The sequence below is a fragment of the Leptosomus discolor genome, chromosome 10, assembly GCF_034619465.1.
Source record: "Leptosomus discolor isolate bLepDis1 chromosome 10, bLepDis1.hap2, whole genome shotgun sequence".
NCBI lineage: Eukaryota > Metazoa > Chordata > Aves > Leptosomiformes > Leptosomidae > Leptosomus > Leptosomus discolor.
In genome coordinates, this window is record NC_141400.1 from 14,208,650 (window position 1) to 14,225,888 (window position 17,239).

Consider the following 17,239-nt stretch of genomic DNA (forward strand, 5'->3'; position numbering starts at 1 on the left):
AGCTACTGCAAAAATCCTTCCAAGGTTGCAGTTCATATTCTCCTGTGTGGGCAATTTTCATCTTAAAACCAGATTATTTTCTTTTACATGAGACTCTCTAATTCCAGCAAAAACTAATTCAGGGCACTGCTGTCTTTTACTATCAGTAATTCAGATGAGATAATGTTATAAGGGCTTCTTCTGCTTTGAATCGGGAAAGGAAAGCTGTTTGGAAGTGAAATGCAAACCTCAGAAATTTCACTGATATATTATATTGTCTGCCTGGAAAACCAAGTTTTCTCATGAGTCTACTCGCACCAACCTCTTGGAAAGAGGAAAGGTCTAACTGGCATAATTTTAGCAACCTAAAAATAACTTAGGACAGCTTTTTCCAACATAAGAATATAATTTTTGCAAGACCAGGCATCTTGAGATCTCACCAGGACAAGGAACTGGTGCTGTACACATCCTTTTGGAAACTCCCACAAAACAGTTTCCAATCAGCTAGCAATGCAAACCTAGGTATTGCTGACCTTGTTTGTGCCTTCAATCAGCAATACTTCAGGGGGCAGGAGACAGCGTTAAGAACTGAGGGTGATTAAAATAAACATGGCAGCTTTCAAGATGATGGAAGACTGAGAACCGCAATGTTTTAGCTCCAGGCAAGCTGCATCAGGGGCTGGGTGCAGGGAGCGGAGCCAGTGACACACGGCCTGTGCCACACGTCACACTTGTGCTGTGGCAGGTACAGCGTCTTGCACTAGGCTCGTACCTAGCACGGGCACGGGCAGCCACAGAATGTGCTGCAGGATGTACCCGTGCTGCATTGCTTTAGGGGAGCTGATCGCTGCCTGTGCTGGGAGAAGTTTTCTCCCCAGGGATGTGGACATCCTTTTCAACAGCCAATTCAGGAGGGTACCCCTTCTTCACTGTCTGCACCCGCTGTCGGTCTCGGATCATTCTATCTCAGCCCTGGTGGTGCAGAAACTCTCCCTTCCATCTTTGGGGGGGTGGGGAATCAACGAGGTCAAATTAAACCACAGACAAACTGAAGCAAACCAGCACATTTTGCTTGACTCCTGCACAAGCCACTCTGCTGGCAAAGCTGCTGTGCTGGTAACCTCCAAAGCTACCACAACTTCTCGCAAAGTGAAACTCTGTTGATGGCCTAACTCAGCACTGACAGATGCTGATGTAAAATGGCACAGGAAAAAATGCTTACTTCTGCTAATCAACTCTGTTTTTATCTTTACTTTTCCCCGCTACCCCTAGTATCAGCAATCTCATACACTTATCTATTCAACTTCAAACGAGAGCATTTGCTAAAAGAACAACCTGGACTAATGCACCAGGAAAGAAGAAAAGGCTAAAACACTATGTGGCAGCTGTCTTTCATACTTTTCTTTTAAAGACAGGTCACACGAATGTCACTTATTTTAAGACAAAGGTTTTCCTCTGCCCAAGAGAGCTGATGTTCTCCCACTACCAACAGTAGTCAGCCTATATCCCTGGTGTAGGACAAATGGATACATGAAGCCAAGGTTATGGGGAAAAAGCCTGTAACATCAAAAGAAAGGAATCCCAGAAGTTTCTAAGCTTACCTCTCTGATAGTATTGACTGTATTTTTTTTCTTTGTGGTTGCTAGACTGATGCTCTCAAAGGCTGAGAACAAAGCTCAGAAAAATAAGGCTCAGGCTCACAAAAACAAACACTTCTTCAAGTTGCCAAACCTCTTTGAGTTCCAAAAAGAAAAACAGAGATATAGGGAGAGAGAGAAGGAGAGATATGATTGCAACCCCCCCATGTTGGTACACGTGACAAATATCCAGGCTGGCAGCCGGTAAAAGCTAATTGGTGTAACTCTAATGGGTACCCGTCAAGGATCAGGTTTTCATGAGTTTGCAAAAGCCATAGACTGTGCCAAATCTGCCTCAAGGAGAGGCAGGGATGCTCACGGGAACACTTCCCCTGGCAGAGATGTTGCAGACAGACCTTCGTGGGACAGGCAGGGCTGAGCAGACACAACAGGTTGTGCCTTTAACAAGCATAGCAGATTCGGAGAAGGATGTTTACTCATGGCCTAAGGTGCAGAACAGTTTCACTTTGTTTGTGAACACAGAAACATTATTGTCTCACCTTGGCAACAGCAACTTTATACTGAAAAAGAAAGCTGTTCCTGCAAGGAAATACTAGCTTTCATTTGCTGCTACTTGTCAAATTCTGCTTGGCGCTTTGCTCCAGCTTACCCGACAGCAACCGCTGGGCAAACAGACAGTGATTAATGTAAGCCAGTTCCTCTTTGTTCATGAATCATCCGTGACCAGACAGAGAATTTCTCTGCGTTCAAAATAGGACCATGGATGATTTTTGTAGGCCTTATTTAGACTGTGCATTGCCTTGCAAACTCACCTGCCTTGCATTCCTGCTATAACACCAGTTTGGAGCTGCTGTAACTGGGCAGTAGTGTGCTACTGCTTGGTTTTTGGCTGAGTATAGCTCTGAACAAGCATATAGCCAAAAATAAGAATTTCAGTGGGTTTACCTGTAAATATTTCCCAACATTTGTTTCCAATGTGTCATTTCCATAATTGTTTCACCACCGGAAAGGGCCCAAGAAGGTTAGGCAGTGTTACAAAAAGCAGGTATTGAAAATTCATCCCCTTGCTCCAGCTAGTGCAGGCAACTTGGTGGCTATGAACCAGCTGAAGACTGACTTGACTCGTGCAAGGCAGAGCCTGTCTAAGCCAGGGCTGGGAGCTTTATCTTCATACAGGATGAGAGTCCTAAAATCAGGACTCCATCAGTTAGCGCAGGGGAGAAAAACAGAACTTATCTGGAAATGTTCAGGCACTTGCAGTTTTTGGTTCTTAATTTATTCTCTTATGACCCAGTACTCCAGAATGAGCCACTTCCACAGAATCAGGCTGTTTTTTAAGCATGCGGGTGTGCACATGAGGGTACGTGTGTGTGTGTGGGCAATGCACGCCCTGTCATCTTAGGACTTGTCTACAAGGGAAAATGTGGGGTGTTTGAGGTCGATCCACTATGTGTATGAGTCAGCGGGAATAAATTACAGCACGTTACACCCTCTGAAGGCTCTAATCCAGCAATGAGATGTCCTTAGAAGAGGGTAAAGCCTACTGCGATCTCTCGGATGAGAGCATCCACACTATGGTTTAACCCTGCCAGACACCAACTTCCCACACTCTGCAAATCCCTTCTAACATCCCTGGCCATCCCTGCACAGGGAGGGTTGCTGTCCTTCCTCCCTGCCATATGGTCTCAGGAACACGGGATCTTCACAGCCTTTTTGCCATTCTCGCTGAACCATCAGTGAGTAGCTCTCGTGTGGGTACAGCACATCCAAAAACTGATTTGGCTTCTGGTGCCTGAACCTGCCTGTGTGCACAGAAGAATCACAAAGTTGGTCTTTTTTTTTTTAAATTTAGTTTTCCCATGTTGTCCGCTTATCCCCTACTTTTTTCTTTTCTCCTTTTTTTTTCCATATTCCTCTTTCTGGAGTTTGGCTCTTGTGCAATACTAGGTTTTAAGAAGCAGAAAAAAGCAAAGGAAAGAGCTTGAATTCCTTTCATTCTTCTTCTTCTTCCCCCAAATCAAAGCTGCTTGAAAAGCACAGCTAGTAACAGTGGATTCTGGTAGTCCCATCAGACCCTGTGGGTCCAGCGACCCAAAGCACCCTCCGCTGAGCTGCAGCAGGGAGGCAGAATCTCCCTGCAGAGGGGCTGGGGAAATGAAAAGCCTTTTGCTCTGAGTTAATTATTTATAACCGATGTTGGCTGACTATGCAGCCTCTTCCAGACAGCTCTGTCCTCTCAGCATTTGTGCAAAGGCTAAGAAAACAAATTAAAGATGGCAAAAGCGTGCTTTCTCAGGCTGAAAGTGGGAGAGAGTGGTATCATAAGACAGAGGGAAATGTCCTTCAAAACTCCAACACCTGAGTATTAGACCACCTCATGCCTTTAATATATTTATTGTTATGAAACTGCTCAGAGAGAAGAGGTGATATCATTCTCATTTAGCCTTCCGCATGGGTATATATAAAAGCGTACAGTCACGCACACTCCAGCTACTCCATGTAGCTTCCCTGCTTAACTTTAATGAAGGGACTTTCATAAATGTCTGAGGACCGGGACCTCGGTTGCAGCAAATAATATTTTTTTTAAAATTAGCAACTTAAGTTATTGGCTGCTCTACAGTTTGTGAGTCTCCCCCTGCACAACGTAACATTTTTAACTTTGTAATTACATGGTAGGCGCCCAGCGCAGAAGTGCAGGGTCAGTATCAGGGCATTGCAGGGTAATTATGTGGCCATTTTTGTCTTGTAAATTACAAGCTTATCTTGGGACTGAGAGAAGGAAAATGGCAGCAACTGCTTGACTAATTGGTAGTTTAAAGTTTAATTACCCCAGGCCTGACGTCGTGCCTCGCAGACGCAGCTGTGGGAGGGAAGAATGCCTCCAGACCTGCACATGGCCCACCCCGCACGGACACAGTGGGCCCTGGGGGGAGCAGCCTCGGCCCCAGCCTGCTGACACCAGCCTGTCCTCTGCTGTGCATGCCCCTGGATGGACAGAGACATCTGGGGAGGAGAGCGTAGGAGCTCTGCTGTGAACAACCTCCAGCTGCCCTATGGATTGAGGCTACTCCTCTGTCTTACCTCTTCCCAAACCTCTCTAGGCAGAGAAATTCTCCAGCCTCCTAGGAGAGGACAGGATATTACTCCCTGCTGCTGCCCAATATTTCTCTGTCCTCAGGCAGTGCCTTGCTGCATTAAAGGGAGAATCCTTTCCTTAAAAAACCTTTGCATCCAATTAATTCCTTAGAGCCATGACGGTCAGATTTTACTTAGAACTAAGTTGAAGAATAGGTACATATATTATTTTTACTGGAAAGTCAGAGGGATCTCAGTGCATGGTCATTAACAAGGCTGCCCTTAGCAGAACTCTGAGGATGGCTGGGACTTCACCTGGGGGACACATATTGAAATGGGGTTAAAACTAGTAAGAAAAGGCCAGTTGTTGCCAACAGTCAACAGCCTCTTTTTGGCCCAACTGAAACAAGGTAGGAGGGCAAAGCCAGGATCCCAGGTGCCCATGACACATGGAGCAATCATTACTACAAGAAGCATTAGCAGACAGTTGATTTAACCAGCTTTAAAAAGGTGCAGATCGAAGCTGGAGAGAAAAAACACCCTGTATTTGGTTTCTGTGGCAAGGTTTTGGTAGTGGCAGGGGCTACAGGGGTGGCTTCCGTGAGAATCTGCTGGAAGCTTCCCCTACGTCTGATAGAGCCAATGCCAGCCAGCTCCAAGACAGACCCGCTGCTGGCCAAGGCCGAGCCCAACGGTGATAGTGGTAGCACCTCTGGGATAATGTATTTAAGAACGGGGAAAAAAACCTGCACAACTGCAGCCGGAGAAGAGAGTGAGAATATGTGAAAGAAACAATTCTGCAAACACCAAGGTCAGTGGAGAAGGAGGGGGAGGAAGCGCTCCAGGTACTGGAGCAGAGATTCTCCTGCAGCTCGTGGTGAAGACCACGGTGAGGCAGCCTGTCCCCCTGCAGCCCGTGGAGGTCCACGGTGGAGCAGATATCCACCTGCAGCCCATAGAGGACCCCACACTGGAGCAGGTGGATGCCTGAAGGAGGCTGTGACCCTGTGGGAAGCCTGTGCTGGAGCAGGCTCCTGGAAGGAGCTGTGGCCCTGTGGAGAGAGGAGCCCTGGCTGGAGCAGGTTTGCTGGCAGGACTTGTGACTCCATGAAGGGACCCACACTGGAGCAGTCTGTTCATGAAGGGCTGCACCCTGTGGAAAGGACCCATGCTGAAGCAGTTTGTGAAGAACTGTAGCCCATGGGAAGGACTCACACTGGAGAAGTTCGTAGAGAACTGTCTCCTGTGGGAGGGACCCCACACTGGAGCAGGGGAAGAGTGTGAGGAGTCCTCCCCCTGAGGAGGAAGGAGCGGCATAGGCAATGTGCAATGAACTGACCTCAGCTCCCATTCCCTGTCCTGTTGTGCCACTGGAGGGGAGGAGGTAGGTAAAATCAGGAGTAAAGTTAGGCCTGGGAAGAAGGGAGGGGGAAGAGGAAAGTGTTTTAAGATTTGATTTTATTTCTTATTATCCTACTCTTATTTGATTGGTAATAAATTAAATTTTTTTCTGAAGTTGAGTCTGTTTTGCCTGTGACACCAACTGGTGAGTGATCTCTCCCTGTCTTTAACTTGACACACAAGCCTTTCGTTGTATATTCTCTCCCCTGTCCAGTTGAGGAGAGGAGTGCTAGAACAGCAGGCGCCTGGTGTCGAGCCAGGGTCAACCCACCACAAAACCCCAGCAACCTTGGAGATAACCTGCAGATAAACTTCCTGGCTCAAGAGAGATAACACCACAAGGAGAATGCCACAAAGGACTTTGGTATTTTTTTACCCAAAAGGTGGATGAGAAAAAAGATGTCCAGCTCAGTAACTGTAAATATAGTACTTTACAAAATATGAGATAGCAAAATAAAACCACCAATTAGGGCAACTCACCAAATTTGCCAGAATGTAGTGGTATCCATTCCCATTTTTTTCAAGCTTGATGATCTGCAAGATGAAAACCAAGGATATTTAGCAGAGACCAACCAAGGAAGAAAAGCTTCATTTACCTGCCCTTCCTCCCCCCCATTTTCCCCCATGAGATTGTTCAGTTGTGGACAGGAAGACATAGAAAATAAAAGTTCACAATCTTGTTAAAGGAAGGACAGAGCTTTCACACATGATATTTGACCAACAAGTCTGCAATTAGTCAGGACAAGATCCTCAAGGAGATTCCACAGGCAGAGAGAGTGAACTACCTAAACCAACATACCTCCTATGAGCTTGAGGAAAAAAAGGTTAAACAAGACTTTTATTTCAGATGCTAAAGGAACAAAATGGGGAGCTGGGGTCCATTTGTCCTGTGAATGCAGCTGACACATCAAGAAAGACTAGAGGGTTATTTTGCACACCCTCCGAGTTAGAGTCCCTGCTGCAGACACCTACCTGGACGAGATGTCAGGAAGGTTAGACTCTAGGGCAATTTTTCTCCTTTAGTGCATTGGGGTAGCTTCAACCCACATCTCTAGAACAAAGCTGCTTGTGCAAGTCACAGAAGATTCCCCTTATATGTTTGCTGAGATTATTTATATCTTCACATTCATGGCATCCCAATACATGTTCTTTGCCACTTACTCCTTTCTCCTCGACGCCTGCAGAGTTAGGTTTTTATTCTCTTTTATCAACACAATTTCTTATAGATCTGTAACATTTGGAAGTTTCTATGTTAGCTGGAAAAGTTTCCCTTGTCTAGGTAGAAAGGTACCACCTGTTGCAGGCTTACCTGTGATTATGGAGGACAGTCATTGATCAGATGGTCCCTAACTGGCTTTTCCTCCCTTGATTTAAAAAAAAAATACAGAAAGAGTACAGCTAAAAATCACATTATTCTTGCTGACTCCATGTTTCCACTGAAACTCCTCTCCACTGTTTTCCAGCAGCACTGTTAAGTTCTTACCAGGTTACTAGAGCCATATACCATCTGCATTTGAGCCAATCCACATACAGAAAGAAGACAGTGGAAAAAAAGCCCAAAACAACATGCCCTCAGAAGCTGTAAGAATTGCCAGTTTCTGAGAGAACTGTGCTGTTTGCATAAGGTTTCTCTGCTGGCAACACCACCTCTTACTTCCATTGTCATAAGAATTGATTCTGAGTTACTGCCTGCATTGCCAATGCTCAGGCAAAATCTGCATGAACAGTAGCGAGGCCAGAAAGATCCTCACAGCCAGAATGATAATAAAATGATTGCTGTGTTGGATTTGACCAGAAATCGGTCTGCCCAGGACTTCTCTCTGACAGCAGGCTGCCAGCAGGTGTTTGAGAAAAGTCAGACGAGGGCACACACAGACTGATCCTCCCCATGGGACAGCACTCCCAGGTTATCCTGAGCAGCCATTTAGGGATTTCCAAATGGATTATAAATGAGCTGACACTTGCTCTGTGCAATTGGTTCATCTGCCTTAACCTTTCTCTGATGAAGTGCTCTTGTATGCACACTAAAACTCATCTGGTTCCCAGCATTAACGTGGGGGTGGCAATTAACGCCAATGAAAGCCTCGTTTAGTAGCAGTTTCTTACACAACTAATGTCAGCTTCACTGCCCTGTGGTTCTTCACAGAGGATCCCTCAGTATGGCTTCTGCTGAGCAGTCTGGAGACCTCAGAAAAAAACACTGTATACCTAAGGCTATGAAGATATGTACTTTTATTATGGGTAGTTTTTGGAGTATCTTCCATTGCCAGATCTGAGAAGCAAACCAGACCCAACTTGTCCCTTTCCATTCATCAACTGAGACTGACCTTTGCAGTAAGACCCAGACCTTGTGGGAGGAAGGAGCATCTCCAGGGCACTGGGATGTCTAAGAATTATGATCCAATTCCCCTGTGTCAACAATAGCTGGCATTGGCTCCTTCTGCCCAAACTCTCCCTTTGTTATTTTATTAGGTGTCAGAGTCGATGAACTGGAGAGGGCTGCCATCCAGCTTTCCCTGAGCTGTTAATCTTGCAGCCCATCCACCTGAATTATGAGGCTTGCTTTCTGTGTTTTACACAGTTATTTGTGATCTTAATTTATTTTAAAATGCTTGCTCAGTCCTAATGTGTCCAGACGGTGGTAGCAAGCTGAGGTTATAATAGCATTTATCACTTAGCCTGAACATGGTGAGAGTCTGTGCTGGGCTGCATGCTGATAGCTCACTTGGGCCACCTAGGTTTCATTACCCACTTCTTAATGGGCCAGTTTGACATCTATTAGAGAGAAATCCTCTCAGAGTGAAACAGTGGCAAAGGAGAAATTCCAGTTACTCATTTTAATGAGAGACAAGGAAAAAACAATACAGGGCTTTGATGGAACACAACCCACCACTTACTTATCCCATTAAGGTTACACAGCACAGCCCTGTAGATATGCTACCCTGAACCCAGGCCTGGCTCATAAATGACAGTTACCTCAGCAAAGATAAATCATGCCCTTGAGACATGACAGAGAAATCTCCGAGAAAGAAATCAGGTCATTTTCCCACATATCATTAACACATTGAGCACTGGCTCCTCTACAGCTACGGTCTCCAGAATGCGAGGACTGCCTTGCTGAAAGCAGCAGTGGTTATTTCTCTTATGTGTACAGACTGGGGAGAAGAAATCAGAAGTGTGTGCAAGCACCAGCGTGTGCATGTGAGGGACTGATGCCAAACAGCCATCCCCAGCTCTTCTGTTCACCAAGGAGCACAAATCCACAGCCACCGAAAGACAAGAGGCTTGTCAGGGAAGAAGACAAATGCATTAAAACATCCCTGAAAGGCTGAGGCATCTCTTTGAACACCTCAGACACTCAAAGAAACAGGGCAAACATCCATGCAGAGGCTGCTGGTGCAGTGAGCTGCGAGACTAGCCACCAGCCTGCGTTTAAGTCCCAGCTGAATTTCACGTGCTAATGAGCCAAACACTGTCTTTGGCTCCCTCTGGTCATCTGCGTGTTATGAAAGACATGGAATCCCTTGCTTACACTGGGATAACCACCTCTGCGCTCAGAAATCCCTGTGGACTCAGAATAAGAAGGCAAATGAGGATGAAAATGGACTACATGGGTCTGAAGAAGTTATTCACAGCCCTATTCCTAACAGGAGCATTACATCCTAGGCACAGTCGTCTGTTACAATTGCTCTGTCTTTAATTTAGGAAAACACAACATTGTCCCTCTTTTCCCTGGAAATGGACGGTTTTTACAGCATTGCAAAACAAATAATCACAAGATCTGGATTTTTGGTGTTCTTGCAAATAGCTTTTCTTACATCTAAGTTTAACTCTTGCTCCAGTTATGTGAAGAAGTTTGAAAGAAAGACTTATTTTCCTGTTCATATTAGGAAAACTAGATAATATTTGACTACAGAACTTAAATTTCTGTTAGACAAACCAGGCTTAAAAAACCATCACTAACTCTAGAAAACTGATATACTCTATAGGAAAACCTGCAGAAAAGGCAAATTCACTGCCTAGGTCCTGTCAAAAATTTTGTTCAACTGTAGCTACTCCATGGTCAGAGAGAAGACTTTACCCTCCAGAATAATCTGGTCTCTCCTTCACGAGTGTGACCTTTACTTTGAGGTTAAAACCTGCTACCTGCTTTGTTATTATATATAACAGAGTAGCACCCAGAGACATCCAACACGGATGGATTGTGCTCGTCACTGAGCTGTGCAGCTGGTGAAATGGCAGTCCTTGCCCCAGACAGCGAGCAGCTGAAGTGTGAGACGGGAGATGACAGGTAGCTTAGACAAGGCGACATGTGAAGCACGAGGTAAGTGTGAGGTGGTTATGAGAAGTATGATAGCGGGAGTCACAGCACGCTGCCTGCATGGCACTGTGGGGCCCTTTCTAAGCCAAGCGAGACAGGAGTCCCAGCGGTGGGGAAGGCCTTGGCTGTAAGCGTGAGAGAAAGGTATTGTGGCTGGAGTTCAAGAGGCGACACAAGTGTGGACTGAGACCTCTCCATGGGCTTGCATTGGTCTCCTGCCCACGGAAGTCCATATTCAGGACTTAGGGAAAGCATTAAGGGAGGCATGGAGGAAAGAGGATGGGGAAAATTTTGGTCTTCACTACTGGGCAACCTATTTAGATTGAGGATGAGTAAGGCAGGGCAAACAACCTAGCTGCTGAGTGCTCTGTTGCATATCTCACCTGCCTTCTGGCCATGAGTTGACATAACAGCCAGGAGATGGCTGTGGATGGATGTGTCTCTCTTGCTGCAAGGCATGAGAGAAACTGGACACATCCAATCCTGCTATAGCCTGGACACCCTAGGAAGATGGTGAGCTCTAGCCTGATCTGGAGACAGTGCTCCTGAGGACTACAGATGTAACATAGAACTTCTCCGTCCCTGTCCTGCTGGTACTGGTTGGGAGAATTTGGTGCAGCACAGAGAGGCTGGAGGACCAGGAGTCTGGCAGCGCCAACTCACACCTCCACCCTAACTCACAGGAGGTGGGAAAACCAGAGAAAAACTCAGCAAAATAAGGAAGTGCCACGTATTGTGCATGCTGCTTGGAGGAATTAGCACAAAGCAAACTTGCTGAGGAGTAAGGGGGTGTAAAGGGCTCAACAGAGGAGTCAAACAAGTAGGGAACATGGAGCAGCAGAGCTCACTCAGCAAGAATACATGAGACCTCCTAGTATTTATACAGCTTTATAGTTGTCACAATAACACAATAGAGAAATATCTGCAGCCTGCTGCAACGCACACACACCATATCCAATGAAAGCTGCAGTGAGACATGGATCAGACAAGAACAGGGACAACTTCTTCAGAAGAAACAATCCTTCCTGTCCTGCATGCAAGACCTCTCCCAGATGACCCACACCAACACAACCTTGCTAAGGATGATGTTCAGCCGCTCAGATTCGCAGTCCACCACCACCAGCCTTTCTTTCTTCTTCTCCAGCTCCTGGAAGAGCATACGGTAGCCCTCTTCTGTTGTTGTCAGGATGTTGACAGCTGTCACCTGCCAGTTCTTCTCAGCTGCGGTGTCCAGCACTTTCTGTAGAACTGACAACCCTATGATGGGAAAACAGGGGAAGAGGACAGCAGGGAGAGAACAAGGTTTTAGTTGTGCAATGCCACCTTTCTGTCCTTCTGACAGCCTCAAGCCAGGCTGGATAGAGCACCGCAAGAGTGCAGCAGAACTACAGAGAGCAACTGATAGTCTAGCATCTTACCCAAACACAGCTGGGCTAGAATTAATGACTCCTGCTTTTTCTGTATCAGCAGATCAGTCTCGTCGATCAGGCCCTGCTGTGGGATTCAGATAAGAACTCTAATCCCCGTCTTCTTCTCTGTCACTACCCAAATCACTTGATTTCTCTGGGCCATAGTTTCCTTCTCATCTTTGATCTGTTTAGGCTGTATGCTCCTAGGGTTAGGGACACCCTCAGCAATCACAATACACAATCATACTCAGCATCCCTGTCTCTCTCGGCAGCATCTCATCAGAAAACTTCGTTATTTTTAAAAAGATATTGCCTAAATTACATGCACAGCCTTCCAGAGGAGATACAAGTAGTCAGCACCGCTCTGGAGTCCTCCTAGCCAACCCTGCCTTCTGCAGTCCTTTTGGGATATTCAGCATGCCCACACCTCGTGACAACAGAAAGCAGGGTGGGATGCTTTTATACCTTCTCCTTGTCTCTCAAGGTCATCCTGTCCCTGCAAGGGCTAATGATAACTTCCAGGACAGAGCTGTGAATCACCCTCACCTCTGTGCTGTTCTCCACAAGTACATTTTTCTCTCGGCCTCCAAGGCTGGAGCTTTAAATGCACCTGAGAGCTGGGGAAACTGAATCACAGAGCAATGAGCTCACTAGCCCTGTTCGTGGTTTAGAAAGCTGGATAGTATCTTCCAAGAATCCAGCAAAGGCTTTCATTATTTTACACAGACAACTAACACTCACTAACACAGGGAACTTGGAAGTTTTCCAGGCTACCTGCCAGAAACACACACACGTATCACCACTGGATGTGGGGACAGGTGGGACCTGATCAGCTGTCGGTTCACATTTGTAAATCTGGGACCTGGTGGCCTTGAGTTTGACAGACCTATTTCCCCATTTGAAACTCAAATCACTTACACATTAAATACTTCCCTTGTGTTGATGGGATTCAGAGCTGACCCTATGAACACAGATGTACTGGGTCAGGCTAATGCTTTATCTAGATCAATGCCCACCTTGAGCAGTAATGGGTATTTAGAAAAGGAATAGAGAACAGGGAAGGCATAAGGTGACCCTTCCTTTAGCCACCCGCTCAGCCTCCAGCAAAGCAGAGTAAGAGAACTTCTTCAGGCAAAGTCTACATCTAGACCACTATGTTTAATTGCCTGGTAATCTTTCCCATGTATTTTTGACTTACCTCGGTCAGCATCATAAATGTACACAAACTTCTGCCAGCTGTAGTGCTCAATGACACTGATGAGAGCATCCTGGAGCTCTGGGCGAAGCTGGAGAACAAACTGGTTGGATGTTTCAACAGGGAAGCTTGGCGTTATGAAGCAGACATGGAGAGCCCCACAGAAAGATGTGAGCATGTTGACGGTCCTCCTTTCGTAAAATCCAAAGATGGCGTAGACGCCCTTGGAGAACTGTGAGCAGACTGCAGGAGCAGAGAGAAAGGTCATGAGGGCAGAAGGACAAGGAGACTTCTCAGGGAAGTCACCAAAATAAACCTTTTTCCTGAGATAAACTGCAAGCTTTCTGAACTAGATCATTTTCCCCAAGGCCTGTGGGTTGGTGAGTGCAACCTGTGAAGAACAGGGCTTGCGGCCATGGGGTGCTCTGCCCTTGATCTCCACAGATCTGCTTTACCTTTGGTAGGCAGAAGTGACATCGAAGAGTGAATTCACTATTCCCAGGGCTCTGCTGAAGATTTTGCTGCTTCTGGGATAAAACATGTTATCTGAACAAGGGAACCCCTCAGCAGAAAAGCACGGTGGCTCACCAAGCCCTGCTTCCTTGGGATGGCAGCTGTCTGGTCCATAGAGCCGTTTTATTGTGAAGGTGAAAGGCTGCAGTTAAGGTTTGCTATTGCAGATGTATTCACGGAGCAGAAGGAAAGCATTTGCATGACAGCACAGCCCTTTGCAGCCAATGACTCCAGGAGGAAACCATGTGTTTGACCTCAGAAGCTGAGACCATATTGAGAGGGCATCTCAGCAAAGGTTCACCTAGGTTCAGTGCAGTCACAGCACAGCCTCAGGGAGGTTTGTCCTGGAGCGTGAACTGCTGGCACTGAGGTCAGAGCCTCTGACACCAGGGGTGCATTGGTACTTGGGGACACTTGCATGGCAAGTTCTGGTTTCCTCACAAAGCCATGGTAGGGAAGGCTGTGGGCCCAGTGAGGTAGTGGTGGTGGCCTGGGAGGTCTCTATGAGGAGTGCTCACTGGGTTTTCTGGCACATATTTGTGTCTGATCTCCACAGCTGGTGCTGTGCTGTGCTATGCAGGGAGGACTCTCTCAGGTTGGAGCCCTTCTCGGGAGAGCACTTAATGAGATCGTGGGAGCTGCTGGAAAAATGCCTCAGGATCTCAGAGAAGCATAGAGAGTTCACACTTTGCGTTGTAAAACTTAGCCCCGGAGACAGTCAGACTCATTTAATATCACCCCTGTTTATGGCACATCCCAAGTTACCATCAATAAATCTCCAAGCCAGAGGTGGTGGCAGTGACAACGTTTTCCCTGTGTCAGAACTCCTGGCACTGCTGTCTTCTCCTGTTGTCACTCTGACTCTGAAGACCTTTGGCTGTGACATTTATGCTGACTCAACACTTCACACATCACTCGCCAGTCCCCCCCGCAACAGAGCTCAGGGTGAGAAGTCGTATGTGACATTTCGGGGTCCCCTGGCAAGTGCTCTGTACTGCTTGGGAATCCCTTGACCTGGTTTCTGCTGGTAACTGCCAGTACTGAACCTTCTGCATGTGTGGCTGGAGACAGGCTCCTAAACATGAGCTTACTGCATCCTCAGCTGAGCTCCATCCAAGCTCTGTCCTTCCAACAGGGATCAGAAGTCATCCCTGACTGGCTTACAGAAACCTGGATAAGGTTACCTTGTTCCTCACTTCTCTACTGCCACCATCAAGTATTCAGAGCGAAGAGCAAGACATCCTGCTTGCCACTGGGTAAAGCGAGTCCCCGCTCCCATCTCACCACCAAAATAAAGCAGCCGCATTTCTGAAATGGCAGAGTGTCGAGAGCTGAGAACTGAATCTCATGACACTGTTTAGAATTTTCCCTTCCTCTTAGAGCTGAGCCCAGGTTTTGGGCACCCCAGCCCAGCAGTTTGTCCTCAAGGTCAGACATCTTCTTTTCACTGCTCAGCAAGCACCATCTCACATACCTCAGCACCCTCCTTCCCCACAAGGGAATTTTTATTTCTGCGGGGCAGGGACTTCTCGTGAAGCCTGAACTGTGACAGAAATAAAATCCTCTTCTCTGTATTTTCTTGGCAGTGTCTGTCTTTGCAACCAGCCACTGTATCTGTATCAGCCAGAGTCACTGCCCTCATCATGATACTGACACATTCAGGAAGAAAAGTAGCAGATACGGATAGAAATAGTCAGAACATTATTTCCATGTGACTGGACCAGTGGGTCTAATGAACGGTGAGACACACCATATGTGAGAGATCAGAACACGATCTCTGGAGACCCAGGCTTCAGACTCGCCGAATGATTAAAGCGACATGCTTGGGGCAGCTGAACAATCCAGCACAATTAATAATCCAGACAATAAACTTAGCTGGCTTGGTTTGTTTTGTTTTAGGCAAGCCATGGCTTCCTTGAATTTTACATTCTATTTGAAATTATCTATTTTTTTTATTTTATTTTTTTTAACTCTGTGGCTCAGTCACGCTCAGGCAGCCCTCCTACACTGTTCTGAGACACTCATCAATCCCAGTGTTTGAAACAGATTGCACCAAAGACAACTGGGAGAACGAACAGTCTTTATCATTAGTAAGTTTGGAAAGAACCCTAGCTTGCTTTGTACTTTCAGATTAAGAGAGGCCAGGAACAAGGCAGGTAATTTGGCAAAAAAAAAAAAAAAAAAAGACTTGCTGAGGGTTATCACCCAAAGAACAACAAAGAAACTGTTGTGTCAATTAATCTGGAAAAATGAAAAGAGCGAGAACTGCAGCCACCTTTCTGGGAGTGAACTTGGCATAATGTAAAAGCGGTGGCTGCAAAATTATTTTATCTCAGGACTATTTTAAATTACAGATGTTCCAAATGAATTTAACCAACAAGACTAAAAAGAAGTTACTTGCCATTTTTTTAACACACCAAGAGATCACTGGAATTTCTTTATAGCTTCTTTAATTGTTTTATTAAGCAAATTTATTAACAATTGTGTTATCATTTGATGGCTCTTCAACTTCCTAATAACCCTAAATAAACCTTAACTAGAGGAAGCAAGTATTTTAAACTCTTTTTCTAATGGGGAAGAAGCTTATCAGTTCCTCATCAGTCACTAGCCTCTGACTGATGCTTTTCTAAAAACATTAAGAAACATAAAAGTGTTATAGATCAGGCTGGACTGGAAGGTCCAAGAAGTTGAGCTCTTCTGTCAATTGGCTGGTGATAACATCACATTTTTCAAGCCTCGTGCCAACTACTTCTTAACAGATAGATGGCCAGAGGGTGGCTTTTCCTACAGAAGAGTTGCAGTCCAGCTGGTAATCAGCTCTAGCAGTGGAATTTGGACAGTTCAGCCTCTGAAGCTCATTCCTGCAGGCGGGAAACTGGGTGAAATGCAACAGCATAAATGTTTGCATATCCAAGGATGCGAGCATGAGTGAAGGGTGTTTACTTGGATGTAAATGCAGACATTCGTGACAGTTTGCATGTGCTATTCTTGGTCTCTGGGATGCAGAAATGGAAAGAAGGACAGAGAACATCTATTCTGGGCTGTAACTATGCTATTATCTTACAATGCATTTGTAATTAATTACAGGATAGTTTTCCTCTGAACAAGCCCTCAGAAAATATAGTTCATAATGATTGATAACCATGGCGACTACTACCATATTCACCCAGATCAGTCAGTTGGGATTTCTTGCTGGGACATTCCCAGTGTCTGCTGTACCAGGTATCACAGATGTCCCATATCCCTCCTTCTCTAGACACAGGGTGTCTCACCGAGACTCCCTAGTGCCACTCCACAAACAAAATCAGGTAAAAGCAGAGGCACTAACTTGATTGTCACCTGGTTATGCTGCAAAGACAACTCAGCAACAACCATCTGCTCTTTGGACACAACTCCACAGCACCTGTTGCAGCCAGGTGAGGTGAGAGCTCCTCAGACCGTTCTAAAAACAATTCTTACAGAAAAAATCAAAATAGTTTTGTAAATTAGTTAAAAAGTGACTGATGCGGTAAAGCAAGCAGGAAGAGGCCTCCCCTCTCCCTCTGCAGAAAGGCAGCCATCACAGAGCTGGTGTGTCCTTGAATTCAGATGAGGAAAAAGCGTGCGTGCTTCACTCATGCTTCAAATCCCTAGACTCTAGGATTTCTAGTCCTGCAATTTATCTCGAGTTTCTCTTTTCATATGGAAATATTCAAGGTAAAGCATTTAAATTGGAGATAGGAAACACTGATTTTACTGAAAGCACACG

General features: G+C 45.9%; 1 protein-coding gene across 4 annotated transcripts in view; it reads right to left on the bottom strand.

Moving 5' to 3' along the window:
• GRIA1 (glutamate ionotropic receptor AMPA type subunit 1) overlaps window positions 1–17,239 on the bottom strand; it is a 125,938-nt gene that overhangs the window by 50,625 nt on the left and 58,074 nt on the right. For 3 of the 4 annotated variants that reach the window (XM_086471177.1, XM_086471175.1, XM_086471176.1), the window contains exons 3-5: window positions 12,982–13,221; window positions 11,447–11,631; window positions 6,534–6,587 (exon numbers count right to left, since the gene is read on the bottom strand). In XM_086471177.1, coding sequence (XP_086327303.1) covers window positions 6,534–6,587; window positions 11,447–11,631; window positions 12,982–13,221 — 479 coding nt within the window. The remainder of the gene's footprint in view (window positions 1–6,533; window positions 6,588–11,446; window positions 11,632–12,981; window positions 13,222–17,239) is intronic. The other variant, XM_086471178.1, reaches the window with a different exon arrangement.